The sequence below is a fragment of the Pongo abelii genome, chromosome 13, assembly GCF_028885655.2.
Source record: "Pongo abelii isolate AG06213 chromosome 13, NHGRI_mPonAbe1-v2.0_pri, whole genome shotgun sequence".
Taxonomy (NCBI): Eukaryota; Metazoa; Chordata; class Mammalia; order Primates; family Hominidae; genus Pongo; species Pongo abelii.
Window position 1 is genome coordinate 124898085 of NC_071998.2, and position 17416 is coordinate 124915500.

Below are 17416 nucleotides of genomic sequence, written 5' to 3' on the forward strand. Positions count from 1 at the left end.
CAGGGTAGCGGGCAGGAGAGGGCGGTTGGCTCTTCAGCCTGGTGGCTTCTCCCCCTGGGAGGGCTCTTGGGTTGGGGGCAGCACAGGCTGAGTCCCCCCATCAGCCTTTGCTGGACGCCGCTACGGATGGGCCCCGGCACTGGTGCCCTGGGGTCCTTCATGCTTCAGGGCACCAGGAAAGCCCTTTCATGAGCGGGCAGGAGCCATTTCTAGAGGTCTGTCCTGGAGGTGGAGAACCACTCTGCCTTCTCTTCTGAGGACCTGAGTGAGGGTCTTTAGAAAATGCCAGGGAGCCCTGGGAGAAGCCAGAGGACTGGCAGGAAAGCCTCCACTGCCAGATGGACCCGGCTTGTATCTAGCCTGTGCTACTCCCTCACTGTGTGAGCTTGGGCAAGTCACTTAACCTCTCTGAGCATCAGTTTTCTCATCCATGGCATGGAGAGCGTGCTGGTCCCACCTCATGCATCTGAGAGCACACGTGTGTGTGCACCTGGGCACAGGCCTGGCACACAACCCAGGTGGTTGTTTCAGTTCTGTGTACTGAGCCCCTGTGCTATGTGCTGCTGATGCAGAAGTGAATCAAATCTCATTCCCCCTCGGCTCTGGTGTGTGTACGGGGTGGGAGTTGAGTAGGGAGGAAGGAGCCCTCTGGGTCACGGGAATCAGGGGAGATTCTGGACCCCAGTGGCCATGGGGCCAGCTCAGGCGACATTCCTGAAACTCCTCTGCAGCCCTCACTCCGAGCCTGCATCTTTCTGCCAGGAGGAAGTCCGTCCCGGGCCCCGGGAACAGGACCTGCACAGGCACGTCCAAGCGGTACCAGCTCTGCAGAGTGCAGGTGAGGCCCAGCCCGGGCAGGGGCACCATGGCCTGCTCTCCCTGTCATCATGTAGTTTTCAGGGGGTCTTCCAGGTGGCATTCTGGGCATTCTGGGCATTCTGTTCTGGGCCTGCTCTTCAAGGAGAGCCCAGGAGCAGGGTTGAGAAGGCTGCGGGGGGCCCTGGGCTAGGACGGAGCCATCCACTGTCCAGACTACTGTCCCTGTGCCCACATGTGCTCAGCAATGCCGGGACGGGAGGACTCACTCTGCTCCTGGAACTTCAAGTGCCTCCTCAAGGTTTGGGGGTCTCTGGTCGCAGCTCCACTTTACTCACAACATTCGTGCACCTGGTGCTCACAGAGACCCAGCAGTTGCCAGGCTTTCCCCGTCCCATGAAACAGTACCCCCCACCCCATAAAACAGTTCCCTGGGCTGCTCTTGGAGCCCTTCTGCTCCAGCCCCCATCAGCTTCCTTGGGTAGCCGAGGTTGGAGAGGAGGTTCTGACTCTGGCCAGGTAGCTCTCAGTGGGGCCCTGGGCAGTTGGAAACTGAACACCTTTCCAAGGACTGCCGGGTGTGAGGCTCGGGCACGCCAAGCTGGGATCTGGGCCTCCCAGGCTGGCTCGTGTGGCTTGCCTGGGCAGGGAAGGCAGAGCGGCTGGGGGTCTCTGTGTCTGTGTGTCTCAGGGGGCGTGTGCGCACGTGCAGGGAGTGAGGGGCTGGAGGGAGGCAGGTGGCCACCGCTTCTGTGTTGGCGTCACCTGGTCAGCTGCCCTCCTAGGGTGGTGCAGCCAGGGTTGGGGGAGGGGCATTTATGAGCTCCAGCATGAGACGGACCCAGGTTTGAGCCTGGCCCCGGCACGACTAAGCTGGGTCCCCTCCGAGGACGAGTCTCTTGTCTGTACACTGGGTTCTTCTTTATGGAGTCAGGACCACGGGCTTCCTGATTCACGCGGTGTGCATGGCCACGGACCATGTCCGGCACTGTAGACACACAGTCAGGGCCTGCTGAGGACGCGGGCAAGGGGAGCACCCTTGCCAGCCATACTAGGGTCATGTCCCCTCCACCGCAAGGCTGGGAGAAGGCGTGATGGGGACTGGGAGAGTTGTGTCTAGAGTAGGCGGAGGGCTGGCGTCGGGGATGGAGCTACCCTTCCCTGCGTCCTTGCTCCCTCCTGAGAGCGCGTGGGAGCGCATGGGAGCGCGCAGGAGCCCGAGAGGCCACCCCATGGGCCATGGCCCCCGCACGGCTGTCCCGGCTGCAGCCACTTCCTGCTTAGCCTGGACAAAAATGCCTTTGTCGGGCCGAGTTCCTCCTGGAGCCTCCCTGTCCCTTCGCTTCCCAGGAGTGTCCGCCGGACGGGAGGAGCTTCCGTGAGGAGCAGTGCGTCTCCTTCAACTCCCACGTGTACAACGGGCGGACGCACCAGTGGAAGCCTCTGTACCCGGGTACCTGCCGCCCTGGGGACCCACCTTGCAGGGAGCTGACTGAGCTTTGGGGGTAGTCCTTCTGGCACCTGGGACCAAACTCGACGGGTGGGCAGGTGGGGAAATGGAGGTGGCCAGACCAAGAGCCAGGAATGAACCTGGGTCTCCTGAGCCCTGGCCCAGGGGTCTGTCCCCTCCCCCATGACCCATGACATCAACGCAGGACAGATTACTGGGCTGAGTTCCCTGCAGGCCTGACCTCTGAGAGCAATGGTGACTCTCTCACTTACTGGCTCCTGGGCACGGACAGGAACCAGCCTAGACGATCCCAAACGGAGACTGCCCACACGGTCCCATGGAAAGCAAGTAGTTCAGGCAACAGTGTAAATGCTTCATCCTTCTCCTGCTCACCCACAAGGGCCAGGGCTGGGGTGCCCAGGGCCAGCAGCACAGGGGTGTCGAGTTGGCTCAGACCTCCTGCAGAGGGGGAACCCCCAGTATGGGTCTCAGGTGCTGCTCCCCACTCACAAGGAGGTAGAAGCCGGAACTCACGGGGTGTGGGCTGAGCCGGACGACCCATCAGTTTCTGCCACTGAGATCTGGACAGGTCCCTTCTATTCTCCAGGCCTGAGTTTCCCCATCTATGCAACGGGAGCTGTCTCAGAGGGAAGAAGAGGGAAGTTCTCTGAATCCGGCATTTCTTGCCCCGCTGAGACCTTCTGTCTTTGTCTCCCTCCACCAGATGACTATGTCCACATCTCCAGCAAACCGTGTGACCTGCACTGCACCACCGTGGATGGCCAGCGGCAGCTCATGGTCCCCGCCCGCGACGGCACATCCTGCAAGCTCACCGACCTGCGAGGGGTTTGCGTGTCTGGAAAATGTGAGGTTGTTAAACGTTGTAGCGAAAGTACCGCTGGTCTCACTGTGCTGACTGCCCGCCCGCCTGTGGGAGGCAGTGGCGGCCCCGGGGCCTGGCCACAGCGCCCTCCCAGCAGCCCTCTCTCTCTCCCTTCCTGCAGCCCATCGGCTGTGACGGGGTGCTTTTCTCTACCCACACACTGGACAAGTGCGGTGTCTGCCAGGGGGACGGTAGCAGCTGCACCCATGTGACGGGCAACTATCGCAAGGGGAATGCCCACCTTGGTAAGGCCGCAGCGCACCCTGGGGTCCAAGCACAGCGGAGTCTGGGAATCGGGGGTCCTGAGTGTGCTCCTGTCTGCAGCCTCCTGGGTACCACTGGGCAAGTTCTTCCCCTCTAGGGGCACCTGATTCAGCATCCCGGCCCAGGTGAGCTGGCCTAGTGATTGTAGGCCTCCGTTGGCTTGCAAGAATGGGCAACCCTTTGTTGAGGACCTACTGGATACCAGTGAACACTTGGCTTGGGGGTCACATTTGCCCTTTGAGACAGCCTCCAGGGAGGTGTTTACAACGCACTTTTTTTTTTTTTTTGAGACAGAGTCTTGCTCTCTTGCCCAGGCTGGAGTGCAGTGGCTCCATCTGGGCTCACTGCAACCTCTGCCTCCCAGGTTTGAGCGATTCTCGTTCCTCAGCCTCCCGAGTAGGTGGGATTACAGGCATGTGCCACCACGCCTGGCTAATTTTTCTATTTTTAGTGGAGACGGGGTTTCACTATGTTGGCCAGTCTGGTTTCGAACTCCTGACCTCAAGCGATCCACCCGCCTCTGTCTCTCAAAGTGTTGAGGTTATAGGCATGAGCCACTATACCTGGCTAACACCACACTTAAAAAAGGGAGAAACTAAGGCCAGAGACCCATTCTCTCCACGGATATGAGATTTGACTCTGGCACGCTGGATTCTGGGGCCTGAGTTTCAGAGGCTCCCTGTCAGCTCCAGGCTGACCCAGCCCAGAACCCCTCCTTCCCTTGGGCAGCGCCTGTCCCCTTCCTAAGCTGCGGGCATTTGGCCCGATGTTTGTGTCCAGCTCTGTCCCAGCCCTCATCGGGGGTGGGTGTCTGTGCATGGGATAGCACTTTCTACTTTTGGAGGGATGTCACTTGTAATGCTTGGCATTAGATTGAACACAATTTTGGTTCTGAAGAAATGCTTGAGGAATGGAACTGGGTTATTGCAACCTCCAGACCGGGGAAGGCAGGGCAGCTTCAGACCCACTTAGCAGATGGGGAAACCAAGGCCCAGAGTGGGAATAATCTGTCAAGGTCCCAATGAGGCCAGCTGAGTCTGGACTGGAACTGGGCCTGTTAGGGCCACGGACGACCCGGCTGTGTCTTGAAGGTCGAGGGAATGACCTCCGCCTGCCACTGAGGGCTAACTGTGGCGTGAGTGTCGGCTCCAGGAGGTGCCAGTGGGAGGGCACTGGAGAGGGTGGGGCTTGGACATGGGACCTAGGGACAGGTATGCCGGACTGACAAGGGACAGGGTTGGGGCAGAGCTACCAGGCAGGGGTATGAATAATGCGGGCTGGGTGTCCAGCAGGGCGAGGTGGGCAGAGGTCCTTTCTTTGGAGGCCTAGCTATAGGAGGCACTAAGGTGTCTGATTTTCCTCCCTTCCTCCCACAAACCTGCTCACACGGCCTCCTGCTGGACCCAGGGCATGCAGAGGGAGAGTGGGCATTGGGGCAGCACGTGTCTTGTCAGGCACATAACGTGTGCCAGGCACTGTGCACACAGTGAGGCCTGAGAGATAGGGCTCACGTCTTCCTGGAACTCAGCCTGGGGCCCAGGGGCTGACGTGCAAACAACGCCCCTCATTCTTCTGCACACTCACAAGGTAACTCATTCACGCCTGGCAACAGCTCTACAAGGCTGGCACTATTACTGTTGCTGAAATGTACAGAAACAGGCAAAGAGAGGCTAAATAACTCATCCAAGGTCACACAGCCACAAGAGGCAGAACGGGGCCTGAACCCAGGCAGCCTGCTCTTGGCCTGTGATCCTCCCAGCTGAGCCACACTCTTTCCCCAGACGAGCTGTGCTTGGTAACCACGCTGGGGGCTGTGGGATGGGCTGGGGTATTAAATGCTCAAGAATCTTGTGAGCTGCTTGCTAATTTGAAAATTAAAGTATAACAGTCTATATTTAAATACATTATATTTAAAACAAAGTCACCATTTTCTAATCCTTTGATGTCTATAACTATTTTTTTTTTTTTTTGAGATGGAGTTTTGTTCTTGTTGCCCAGGCTGGAGTGCAATGATGCGATCTCGGCTTTCTGCAACCTCCGCCTTCTGGGTTCCAGCGATTCTCCTGCCTCAGCCTCTCAAGTAGTGGGGATTACAGGCTCCCACCACCATGCCCGGCTAATTTTTTTTGCATTTTTAGTAGAGACAGTGTTTCACCATGTTGGCCAGGCTGGTCTCAAACTCCTGACCTCAGGTGATCTGCCCACCTCGGCCTCCCAAAGTGTATAACTATTTCATCTGTGTGGCAAAAACACCATATATGGGTGTGCTGCAGCCTTTCTTCCCAATGCCACGCTCAGTGATATCAGGTTGGTAGTGTAAACAAACATAGCTTCAGTCGCTTGCTTCAGGCTTATATCTTGAAACCTAAAGAAGAGGAAAAAAGTTTTAAAATGCATTTTGAAGTTAAGCTGCCCCGTTACAGTGGCATGAAATTGGCCACAGCAGGAGTGTTTACACCACGGAAATTGGCCAATGCTACAAGTCACAGCTCCTGTTTCCCCATGTCTCCAAAGAGCCTGCTGTTAAACATTTTCCAGAGCACCGCTGTCTGTGAGGGACAGGTCAGGATCTCCAGGGACCTGTAGGTGTGATGGTGTTAGGGGAGAGATGGCAGGCGGGTGCCGGCCTGCAGGAGACACTCACCCCAGCAGGGAGACGCACGCGGAATCCTCCGTTCCCGGAGGGATCCAGTGAAACAAGCACCAAGCCCCAGGAAACGTCCGACCTGGAGAGCCCCTTCTTTCCTGTCCCAGGGCATATTAAAATCTCTCCTTCTCAGCCACCGGCCAGCAACACCTCTCCTTCTCTGAGCACCTCCCCTCCAGACCCTTGGTTTCTTTCTAGCTGGGAGGACTGCATGGCTGCCTCCGCACGGGCCTGGGGGCCTTGAAGACAGGCTCTGAGCTGGCTGATATTGCCTGATCTGGATCTCAGCCTGGGGCCTGGCGCTTAGGAAGGGCGTAGGCTTAGTTGGAGATTCTATTTGCAGCTCTCCTTGTCCTTTCTCACCCACGTCTTTGAGTGTAGCAAGCCTTGAAAGTCAATGTGTTGTTGTGACAAGACAGGATTTTAAAATGGCAGTGACAATGGGCGTAGGGAGCTGGGGCTCCATCGGCTGCCCAGGGTCTCCTGAGTGACACATGGCAGAGCTGGACTGAACTCCCAGTGTGCTCCATGTCCCTGTGGCCCTCGCTGTCCCTCGGGAGGAGCTGGGGCAAGCACAGATGAGCCCTCCTATGGCCTTGGTAGGAAGGGGTGAGCCTGGGCAGGTGCCCAGCTTGGTGGGTCAGCCTCTGCAATAGGACGGGGCTGAGCTGAGCTACACAAGCGGGTGTGGGGGGTGGGCCAGCCCTTAGACAGCCACCGCTCACCCTCCAATAGCTGTGGAGTGGGCGAGCACCATCCAAGGCTACCTTTCCAATCAAGAGGGGCTCACTGTCATCCATTTGCCTCCAGGTTACTCTCTGGTGACCCACATCCCGGCTGGTGCCCGAGACATCCAGATTGTAGAGAGGAAGAAGTCCGCTGACGTGCTAGGTGCGTACGCAGTGTCTGGCAGCTGCCTCACTGAGCTTTTGGTTGGGGGGCGTTGTGCGTGGCGGAGAAGGGGCACTTGACCCTGGACCCCTTCCTCCAGGACAGGGTTGGACCAGTGCTGTGGGCATGGCTGCAGGAGCTAGAACTTGAGCCAGCTGTGTGGGTGTGGCTGGGGTGCTCATAGGGGAGCCAGCTTTACCCCTGTGCGTGGAAGGACCTTGAACTCAGAGCTGCTGGACAATGGGAGGGTGGTGATGTTGGGTGGTGGGCTCCCTGTCACTCGAGAGCCTGGCACAGGCAGAAGCTGGGGGCCGCTGCAGATGAGATCCCTGTGGGGTTCGAGGAGTGAGTCTCAGGAGGTGACAAGGTCAAGGTAGCACTGAGAGGAAGTCGGTGCAGAGGTAGGATTCCGACTCAGGTCTGGGGGCCTCATGCTGATGTTCTTGCCATTAGTCAGTCTCCACTGGGAGTCTGGGCCGTGGGAGGGGAGTCCTCTAACCTGAGGATTCTGGAGTTATTTCCATGATGGACAGGGTGGTGAGGCTCCCTCTTGGTGGCAGATTTTGAGTGTAGGGGCCTTGCTGGCAAATTTTGGAAGAGCCCTCTGGGAAGCTGGAGTATTGGCCAAGCAATGTGCCATGACTGCACCCCTTGGGCCACAGTGGGCAGGTGCTGGCACCTGTGAGCTGCTCTGTGCTCGGCCCTGTCCTTCATGGGGCAAGCTCGGGTATGGGGACGCTGTTCTTGGACACAGGTGCAGCCCCAAACCTGACACTACCTGGGTTTACTCCCCCCACTGCCTCCCACTCCTCCTGAGAGCCAGAACTGGTGGGGTGAAGCCCATCTCCTAAGGGGGTGCTGGAAGAGGAGGCTTTGCTGAAGGTCTTCAGGCTGGGACCCACCTTGGGTTCTCCTGTTCCCTCTCCAGAGCCTAAGGGCCAGCCCTCTGTATGTGCCCTGGGGTCTGAGTGCCCCTGCCCCAGCAGGTCTGTGCTGCAGATGCTGGCTCCACCACGCAGCGCCCTGGGGGCTGCTCCCTGGCCCGAGCGGAGAGCCAGAGAGCCGGAGAGCCGGAGAGCCGGGCCTCTCGCCAGGCCAGGTGCTTTGTCACTTGCTTGCTGGGAGAGTGGAGAGGCCAGGGAACTCCACATTCTCTGAGCTGGCTGCAAAGCTCTCGCTCTTGAAACAGACGTGTAGAAATACCAAGGGTGGGCTCGGAGCACTGGGAAAGCCGCAGGAAGGAAGGTCATTACTGTCAGGAAACAGGTTTTGGACGAGAGCCTCGGATTTAACCCCGCGAATATACCTGGAAACGGGGCCGAGACAACCAGGCCCCGGCGCACTCCCCCTCGCAGAACTTGGACTCTAATTTGCGTTATCTTCTGACTTTTCTACGTTAAGGGGGTTTTTCAAGCAGACATGTCCTGCTTGTTGCGTCTGTCTGATAATAAATTAATTGCCCCGGCTCCTCTGTTCATATTGCATCAGGAATTTGGAAGCCGAACTCCTCTTCTCCCGCTGGCCAGTTCCTGGAACTGGCTTTAAGGACACCCTTTGGAAGACAGAGTGTCCCGAGCGCCGAGTAGGCCTCCTCCCTGTGTCCCCAGCCCTGGAGGCCCCCTACCTCTTCTCAGTCTCCATGGCCCCAGGGAGGATCAGTTCCCCCTGAAACCCCACCAGCTCTGGGCAGTTGTTCCAGTCTGCAGGGGTGGTGGGGAGTGGGGGTTGCAGGGCTTCATGGGCCATTTGTTTCCATCCTGAGCTTCCATCAGGCTGGAGTCAGGCCCTGGGAGTGCCCACCCACCCGGCCCCGGGAAGAGGGCGACTGAGATTGCACCAGGCCGCCCTGGCCTGACTGAGCACCTCGGCCAGGCCTGGGTGCATGGGTTCACTGGGTGAAGGGTCAGCATGGCCCTGCCGGCAAGGGCAGCAGGAAGTCTCTGCTCCCGTGGAGAGGTTGGAGCTGGCCAGCTCAGGGCGATCCCCAGGAAGGGCCTGGCGGTCAGCACCCCCTTGCCGGCCAGGCGAGAGCTGCAGCGTCACTCTGTGTAGATGACGGGAGGGGCACCCAGGACCCCTGCTGCCTCGTGTGTGCCTTCCACAGGCCACAGACTCTCCTGCTCCTGACCGGGTCCCTTGGTTGTGGTGCGACCTCATAACCTTGCAGCCCCTCAGCTTCTTCACAGGCAGCGGCAAGAACAGGACCAAATGGGTCCCCAGCCAGCCGTGTTCAATGTCTAGACCAGTCCTTCATTGCTGATTTTAGGCTGAGAGGAATGTGCTTTTGCGTCTCCTCCGCATTCTCTGGCCAGACTCCCCATGATGGGAGTTTCCTGTCTCGGGGGCATTTGAGCCAGGGTTCTGGAGGGCAGGGCTGGTGGTGGTTCCCTGAGCTGGTGACACTGGCTCCTCCCCCAGCCAGTTTGGCCTTTTGTGACCGGCGGCTTTGGCCTTCCAGCTCTTGCAGACGAAGCTGGCTACTACTTCTTCAACGGCAACTACAAGGTGGACAGCCCCAAGAACTTCAACATCGCAGGCACGGTGGTCAAGTACCGGCGGCCCATGGATGTGTATGAGACCGGAATCGAGTATATCGTGGCACAGGGGCCCACCAACCAGGGCCTGAATGTCATGGTACGTGTGCCGCAGGCCTTGGGGGCCCCAGGGGCCACGGGCACTACTTCCCCAGAATCCGGCCACAGGCGGGGTCTTCCAGCCCGTGACACCCTCAGGGCCACTGTGCGCATGCACCCGGCAGCCTCACCACTCTGTGTGGGTTGGGGCTTCACGTTCAATCACTGTTACTCATTCACTTGTTCTTTCACTAACTTCCTCCCCCATTCATTCATTCACTCGGATTTTGGTTCATTCATAGTCTCCCATTCACTCATCAGTTCATTAATTCATTTAGTTCACTTCTCACTCAACCACCCACTCTTTCACCCACTTCTTGAAATCATTCATTCCTCCATCCATTCACTGTGGCTAGCTTCCCTGGTGGACCAGCAGGAGTTCCGTGCTGGCCCATTTCCTGCCCTTTGGGAAGTCCACAGGGAGCTCGGGGCATTAAGGTCGAGGCTGGACCCCTCCCTACCCCACGGTGGAGGGGTTTATGCCCCTACCTAGCTTCATGCTCCACCCCCCCCGCCCCCGGGCACTATGGTGCTGGGTCCTTAGTGCCAGGGCCCAAGGTAGTTCCCATGGCCCCTGCCCCTCCCCTGACATGGCCTCCCCAGGACACTCAGGGGTTCTGGGGTGGGGCTCAGGGCCCGAGCAGTGAGCAGGAGAGAGCGTGGGCCTGTTATGCCCAGCTTGCCACGAGTTCTCCTATGGCTAGCATCTGGAAATGGAGCCTCTGGTGGCTTGGTGCCTCAGTACCAAAAATATGTAAAGGACTTGTCATGTCACCGAAGTCAGGTGACATCAAGATGGGCAGTTGTGGTGCCCATCGAGGCCTGCTGGCTTTCCTGGAGGCCAAGGGAATACAGCAGGGATGGAGCCACCCCCCGCACCTGAGCTGTTTTGGTTTCCAGATCTCACTATAGTGGGTTTCATCGCCTCACGTTGCAGGCCATGAAATGTGGGCACAGAACGAGTGACTTGCAGTCATGGAATTGTGAGTGGCACCACTGGGCTTTGAACCCAGGCCTGCCTGGTGCCAGAGCCTGTTCTTTGTTTAGCTGCTCTGCTGGAGGGGTCTCTAACTGGGGGTGCTTGTCCGTCTCCCCACACTGCTTTTTGGCTGAAGAGCTTTCCTGGTGACCCCGGAATCAAATGGGGGGCCACGCATCTCTGTGTCTGTGCTTACCTGGCCCTGCCTGGAGCTGTGTCTGAAGGTGGACTGACCACCTGGCTTCGCCTCCTGGCTGCAGGGGCTGTTTTGTAGGTCAGGGTCCCCAGAAAATAGACTCTGAGGTGGGGGTTAGTGTGCAAGAGGGCTTGGGGGGCAGTGTCAGGAGCGGTCTCGAGAACACTGGTGTGGGCAGGAGGGCACGGGACTAGACAGAGGGGGCAGCTGAGCTGTGATGCAGTTTCAGCGGGCTTCGGCCAGCCTCCCGGGGTCGAATTATCTCAAGTTGGGGCAGGCGGGCATCGTGTACTACCAGGTGTAGTTGCCGCTTGTGGGGGCCATGACCTGGGGAGAGACAGCTCCCTCTGGCTGAGGGAAATTCCTGGGGCGGGGCACAGCTGTGAACTGTTGTGTGCCCACCCCAGGCAGTTCACCGAAGGATGGGGTCCGTGGTCCACCCCCGGCACGGCTTGGACCCATGCGCTTTGCACGAGTCTGCCTTGGCAGGGAACAGCCCCTCTAGAATTACGTTGGTTTCTTTCTCGGGGAGCCTTACAGGAGGAAGTTTAGTGGGGTGAACTGCAGCTGGTGTAGGGGCTGCAACTGACACTCACAGTTTCCTTCTTCTGGACGCACTCTATTTCCCCTTAGCCTGGGTTAGCACCTCAGCGGGGCCAGGTGGCTACCTGGTGAGGTGACCCTGGTCTCCACGACCGTCTCAACCTGAGGCTGCTGCCTTTGTCCAGTTATCATCACAAGGGGCAGGGGGATACCAAGAGATGCCCAGGGCATCAGCAGGTGCCACATAGATTCTATGGCCCCAGGGTCAAACAACGCCTTTCTTACTCTTTTTTTTTTTTTAAGTAAAGAGAGGGTCTTGCTATGTTGTCCAGGCTGGTCTCGAACTCTGGGCCTCAGGTACCCTCCTGCCTCAGCCTCTTAAAGTGCTTGGATTATAGGCATGAGCCACCTCCCCGGCCTCTCTGCTCTTGATGATCAAGGTCGATCACCCAGCCAGGACGGCTTTCCATGCTGCTGGTCTCTTGGCACAAAACGCCCAAACAGACCACGTGTGGCTGCAGCCTAAAGCGTAATGAAACTGTTGCTGCATCTTTGGATGGAAACGTTCCCCCTGTGCAAACCAAGGTCTCCAGACCACAGACCTCAGAGCTGCAGGGATGGGGAACACACAGTCCCCAAGTGGTGGCTGGGAATGATCGCTACTGCTACTGCCCCTCCTGCATCCCAGACCCATGTCTTCTATGTACTGGGCACACAGCACCAGGACTAGGCACAGGGCCAGAGGGTACGAGACAGCTGTGTCAGCAAGGGACCCAAGCTCCCCCATCCAAGACCCTTGCACCCACATCCGCTTTCTAGCTCACAGCTATGGCTGTGTGGGGGTGCCCTTAAGAGCAGAGAAAAATGGCCAAACTTGATTTAGAGATGGGTCGGCTTGCCCTGAGGGTGCAAGCTGGAAGCAGGATCTACTTCACTAAAGCCCCATCCAGGGCTGGCCTGGAAAAACGGCAGTGAAAGAAAATCCTTTGATTTATGTGGGTGGTGCCTCATGGGGGATGCCCCATCCTCACAGGTGTGCTGCCTCTCAGCTGGCACTGTGGCTCCCCGCTCCATTGCTCCATCAGGCTGGCGTTTCTGGGTGTTGCAGGATACGGCAGGCTCAGTGGATCTCACAGTCATGTGCCCATTGTGGCACGTCCTCTGCTATAAAGCGGGTCCCTTTGTCTAATGCCATGTTCTCAGTACCCTGTCCCGGTCAATCAAATACTCTGTGTGCCCTTGGGCGTTGGGGCTGGCTGAGGTTCTGTGGGCAGGAAAGGACAACTTTTATGTAGGACCAGATTCGGCACTTCCTCTTCCAGGATGGAAGGGGTCTGATATGATCAGCTTGTCACCCAGTAGCTGAGCGGCCTTTAGAGGTGGTGCTGTTTAGAGGCTTAGTGTTGAGACCACAGGCTGGACGTTCAGGAGTGGAAGGAGCTATGGTAGCTGTGGTGAGTGAGAAGCCGTGTGCCGGGGCCACACGTAGCTTCCATCCCTTCCTCCACGCTGATTCATTCACCTGTTGTGGCTGCAGTGGGGTGACCGATGCCAGTGACTAGCCTGTGTCCAGTGGCAAGGCCATTTTGTCTTCTACTGGGGTGTTTAGTGCCTCTCGCATGGTGATGCTTCCTGGTACAAATTAACAAATGAAACGAAGACCTCCATCCTTGATGCCCACTCTCTAGATCCAACCACAGCTACCTCCTCCAGACCTCCTGGTCCCCAACCTTCTGATCTTTCCCACCCAGGCCCCTGACCAGCCAGCCAAGCCACTTGCCACCACCCGTGATTCAGTTCATACTCTCATCTCGGGCTGCCCTGCTTCCCATCACACCGATGCTCACATCACATGCACTGCCTGAAGCCCATGGGGAAGATACTCCTTCACTGCTATTTTTCCAGGCCAGTCCTGGATGGGGCTTTAGTGAAGTAGATCCCACTTTCAGCTTGCACCCTCAGGGCAAGCCGACCCATCTCTGAATCAAGTTTGGCCATTTTTCTCTGCTCTCCCTTCATCATAAGGCGCCCCCCCCAACAGCCATAGCTGCGAGCTGGAAAGGGGATGTGTGGGTGCAAGAGTCTTGGATGGGGGAGTTTGGGTCCCTTGCTGACACAGCTTTCTCGTACCCTCTGGCCCTGAGTGTGCCTAGTCCTGGTGTAACACTTCCACCTTATGATGGATTGCTGCTGGCGGAGCTGATAGAACTCGTGTTGGAGGCAGCTCTGGCTGCGTGGGTCGCCTGATGTCCCGTAGCCCAAGTGTTCCATCTCTAGTAGGGCCTCGCGGCGTGCCAGAAGTTTTTTGCAAGTGATGTATATTTATTTGCTGCAGATGGCCTTGCTCCAGAACCATAGGGTTCTATGTTATGCTTTCCCTACAGGCTTTCCAGAAATTCCATCTGACATCTTTCCCTACCACAGATATCTCTATTCCTATAGGATCTGCCAGGTCATACAGCCCATGTGGTGGGCTGCTTGCCTCACAGCCTGGACCTGCTGCAGGGCCCCTTCCACTCAGGATCCCACCCAAAGCAGCAGCTTTTTTGTTTTGTTTTGTTTTTGTTTTTTTTTTTGAGATGGAGTCTTACCCTGTTGCCCAGGTTGGAGTGCAATGGCACAGTCTCAGCTCCCTGCAACCTCCGCCTCCCAGGTTCAAATGATTCTCCTGCCTCAGCCTCCGGAGTAGCTGGGATTACAGGCGCCCCCCACCACACCCAGTTAATTTTTGTGTTTTTAGTAGAGACGGGGTTTCACCACGTTGGCCAGGCTGGTCTCGAACTACTGACCTCATGATCTGCCCTCCTCGGCCTCCCAAAGTGCTGGGATTACAGGCGTGAGCCACCGCGCCTGGCCAGCAGCAGCTTTTAATGTCACCCAGCAGATAAATTGAACAGATATTCTTGGATGTGGAATATGCTGGCTCCAGAATTACTCCTCATGGTGGAGGGTGTGAGATGCCATCAATTTCTCTTTCCTTTCAAAGAGATGTCTGGCACGCCCTAGCCCACTGAACCCTGACATTTCCACTAATGTAAGGGGCTGCTGAATCTTCACAGGGTTGAATCTCTGCTCCTCTGGAAGACAGGTGCTTTACCAGGACCTCTAGCACCAGTGCCTGCTCCTCTGATCTGATAAGTATGGCGCCATCAGTGCAGAGGACAAAGGTCAAGTGCTTGGAGTAGTCCAGATGCCTTTATAGTGTATTGTAATTGGGAGCGGGAGCATAAGTGTAGCCCTGGGTCAAGACTGTAAACATATACGGTTGTCCACCCCAGGGGAATGAAATAGTTTCTGGTCCACCTTCTTGACAGGGATAGAAAAGAACGTATTTTCCAGATCAGTGGCCACCTAGGACCAACCTGAGGCCATGCTGATCTGCTCTAGGAAAGACCACAGTGATCACACCCTGGCAGTGGAGGCCGCCGCTTGGTGGAGGGTGCAGCACCCATCCAGACTCGGATGGCAGATCCCCGGGGTCTGTCTGGTTATTGTGGGGGCTGAACTATTGAGTTAAATGCGGGATGTGATGGGCTGGCTACATCTGCATCCTTTAGGTCAGCCCCTACCTGCTCCATGCTTCTAAGTGCCATCCTAGTAGCCTGGTAGCATTTCTCCCCACGTTCTTACCAATGTGCTAAATTCTTTGTCATGAGAGGATGCGCCCAGCACTTCCTGAGGGCTGGTCCTGCCGTTCCATTGGTGTATAGCCCCTTCTCCCAGGACTGCCCTGACTCGGTGAGAATGTGACTTAATCTAAGCTATTGGTCTGGTGGCTGGGAGAGGAGGGCAGGCCAGCTCCTGTGGGAGGCCCGCGTGGCCGTGAAGGCAGAGGTCTCTGTGTCATCTTCAGGCAGGGGTAGTGCTGGCTTTAACAGGGAGAAATGGGACAGGCCCATTTTTCAGGCCCTGAAGGCTTGGGACGTTTGAGATTTGAAGTTTTTCAAGTGTATTGACTCAGATCCCCACACCCCGAGTCTCAAGGTCCCCCTCTTCTGGTTGGACTCTGTCCTGGGCATAGCAGGCCCAGCAGAGTTGGGAAGAGCACGCTCTCTGCTCCTTGGAGGCGCCTCTGCTTCTCCCGCCTTCCAGTTGCAGGACACAAGGGTGTCTTTCTCTGCTACTGCGCAGACCCTCACCCTCACCTTTCCATGCCATCCTTCCATTCTTGGGGTCCTTTACTTCCACAAACCTTTACAAGTTTTTAACCCCTACCCCTGCCCCAGCCAATTCTCAAACACTTGAGCTATGGCACCAATAGTGCCTTTCCTTTCACTGGCATTCTCTCCCAGTTCCCTAGCGGTGAACCTTTTCACAACGGCTTCACTGTCTTCTGGGGGTCTCTGTGCTCCAGGCATGACTAGGTGGGCCCTCGTTGCCTCTGCCAGCCCATGACCTTCTCCAACATCCTATTTTAGAATCCTAGGCCTGCCTGCTCCTGACACCAGCTGGTTTGGTTGGAATCTCTGGAAAGAGCAACTCCTGGAGAGAAGGGCAGCAGGGGTCTGCGGAGGGAGAAGCCAGGCTGCCCCAAGGTCTTGACAGGGGCCTCAGCCCATCCCACAGGGAGCCCTGGAGTGGGGATGAGCCTTCATTGTTGTCTCGAATTGAGGCAGAGCCTGGGTCTTGGTCCTCCCCCCTGGCCTGGGCGGTGGGGCTCTGGGTTGGAGGGTGGTGGGAGAGGGACACCGTGATTACTTAGAATTTCTGGCACATGGTGAGAAGAAAAGGCAGGCCAGGTTTTGTTGGCTTCATTACTTAAATTCTCCGCATACAGCATGCGGAGACGAGGGCCCACCTGGGTGTGCCTGGAAGACGGTGACTCCTTGTTGCCTGTACCCAGGGTGGGCCATTCCCCCCACCACACTTCCCCAGCCCCCGCCCTGTTCCCAGACTTTGACTTGGATGCCCCTGGGGCAGGAGCACTGCGTTGGGCTGGGCTAGTCAGTGTCATTCCCTGAGGGGACTCAACTGCGAGTCACAGCAGGGAATGCACCCTGCAGCTCTGTGGGAAGGGGATTGGTGGGGAAGGCGCTGGACAGAGTAAGGAGGGGTTGGGGCCCCACTTCTCTTTCCCTAGGTGTGGAATCAGAACGGCAAAAGCCCCTCCATCACCTTCGAGTACACACTGCTGCAGCCGCCGCACGAGAGCCGCCCCCAGCCCGTCTACTACGGCTTCTCCGAGCCCGCCTCCGAGAGCGCTGAGAGCCAGGGCCTGGACGGGGCCGGGCTGATGGGCTTCGTCCCCCACAACGGCTCCCTCTATGGCCAGGCCTCCTCAGAGCGGCTGGGCCTGGACAACCGGCTGTTCGGCCACCCGGGCCTGGACATGGAGCTGGGCCCGAGCCAGGGCCAGGAGACCAACGAGGTGTGCGAGCAGGCCGGCGGCGGGGCCTGCGAGGGGCCCCCCAGGGGCAAGGGCTTCCGAGGTAACCAGGAGGAGGGAGGCATGAGGGTGGGGCCCGGGAGGCAGCCCAGGGAAGGGGGCCTTGGGGAAGGGGTCTCAGGCCCTTTGCAGACCTGCAGAGGAGGTTCCTAAGAGCTGCCAGCTACCTGCAGATGTCCTCTGGGCAGGCACAGGGTTAAGGACTTGGGATAGGTCCTTCTGTCCATGCATTCTTTGAGGTAGATGTGGTTATCTCCATTTGATGGATGGGGAGACTGAGGCTTAGAAAGAGGAAGTGGCTTGGCCAAGTCACGCACTCCACTGTGGAGGAGCTGGGAGTCAAATGCGGGGTGGTCTGATCTCTCGCTCACCCCATCGCTCACTCAGCGAGCACCTGGTCTCGCCTCAGCTTGGATACCACAGGGAGCAAAAGCTTCTGGGGCCCCAGGCGCCCCTCGGTTGTGACCGTGTCACTCCAGCCTCTGCCTTTGTCCTCATAGGCCTCCTCCTCTGTGACGGTGTCTCTGTGGGTCCCCTTCTGATAAGCATATTTCTCAGTCCACGATAATTTCATCTCAAGATTCTTAACTAATTATATATACAATGACCCTATTTCCAAATAAGATCACACTCTGAGGTTCCAGGGGGCCATGAATTTTGGGGGGATGCTATTCAATCCACTGCAGAAGTCGATTGAATTCCCATCAGCAAGAGATGATCCAGGCGGG

General features: G+C 57.5%; 1 protein-coding gene across 5 annotated transcripts in view; it reads left to right on the plus strand.

Annotated features, from left to right (window-relative positions):
* The window catches only part of ADAMTSL2 (ADAMTS like 2), a 39651-nt gene that overhangs the window by 2883 nt on the left and 19352 nt on the right, over positions 1 to 17416 (plus strand). For 4 of the 5 annotated variants that reach the window (XR_010136618.1, XM_002820350.5, XM_054520850.2 and 1 more), the window contains 7 exons: positions 763 to 838; positions 2167 to 2269; positions 2991 to 3136; positions 3271 to 3394; positions 6871 to 6951; positions 9410 to 9585; positions 16383 to 16731. Coding sequence is in view for 4 of the 5 variants with exons in the window: in XM_002820350.5 (XP_002820396.4) it covers positions 763 to 838; positions 2167 to 2269; positions 2991 to 3136; positions 3271 to 3394; positions 6871 to 6951; positions 9410 to 9585; positions 16383 to 16731 (1055 nt within the window). In the remaining variant the exon portion in view is untranslated. Of the gene's footprint in view, positions 1 to 762; positions 839 to 2166; positions 2270 to 2990; positions 3137 to 3270; positions 3395 to 6870; positions 6952 to 9409; positions 9586 to 16382; positions 16732 to 17416 lie in introns of those variants that run through there. The other variant, XM_054520853.2, reaches the window with a different exon arrangement.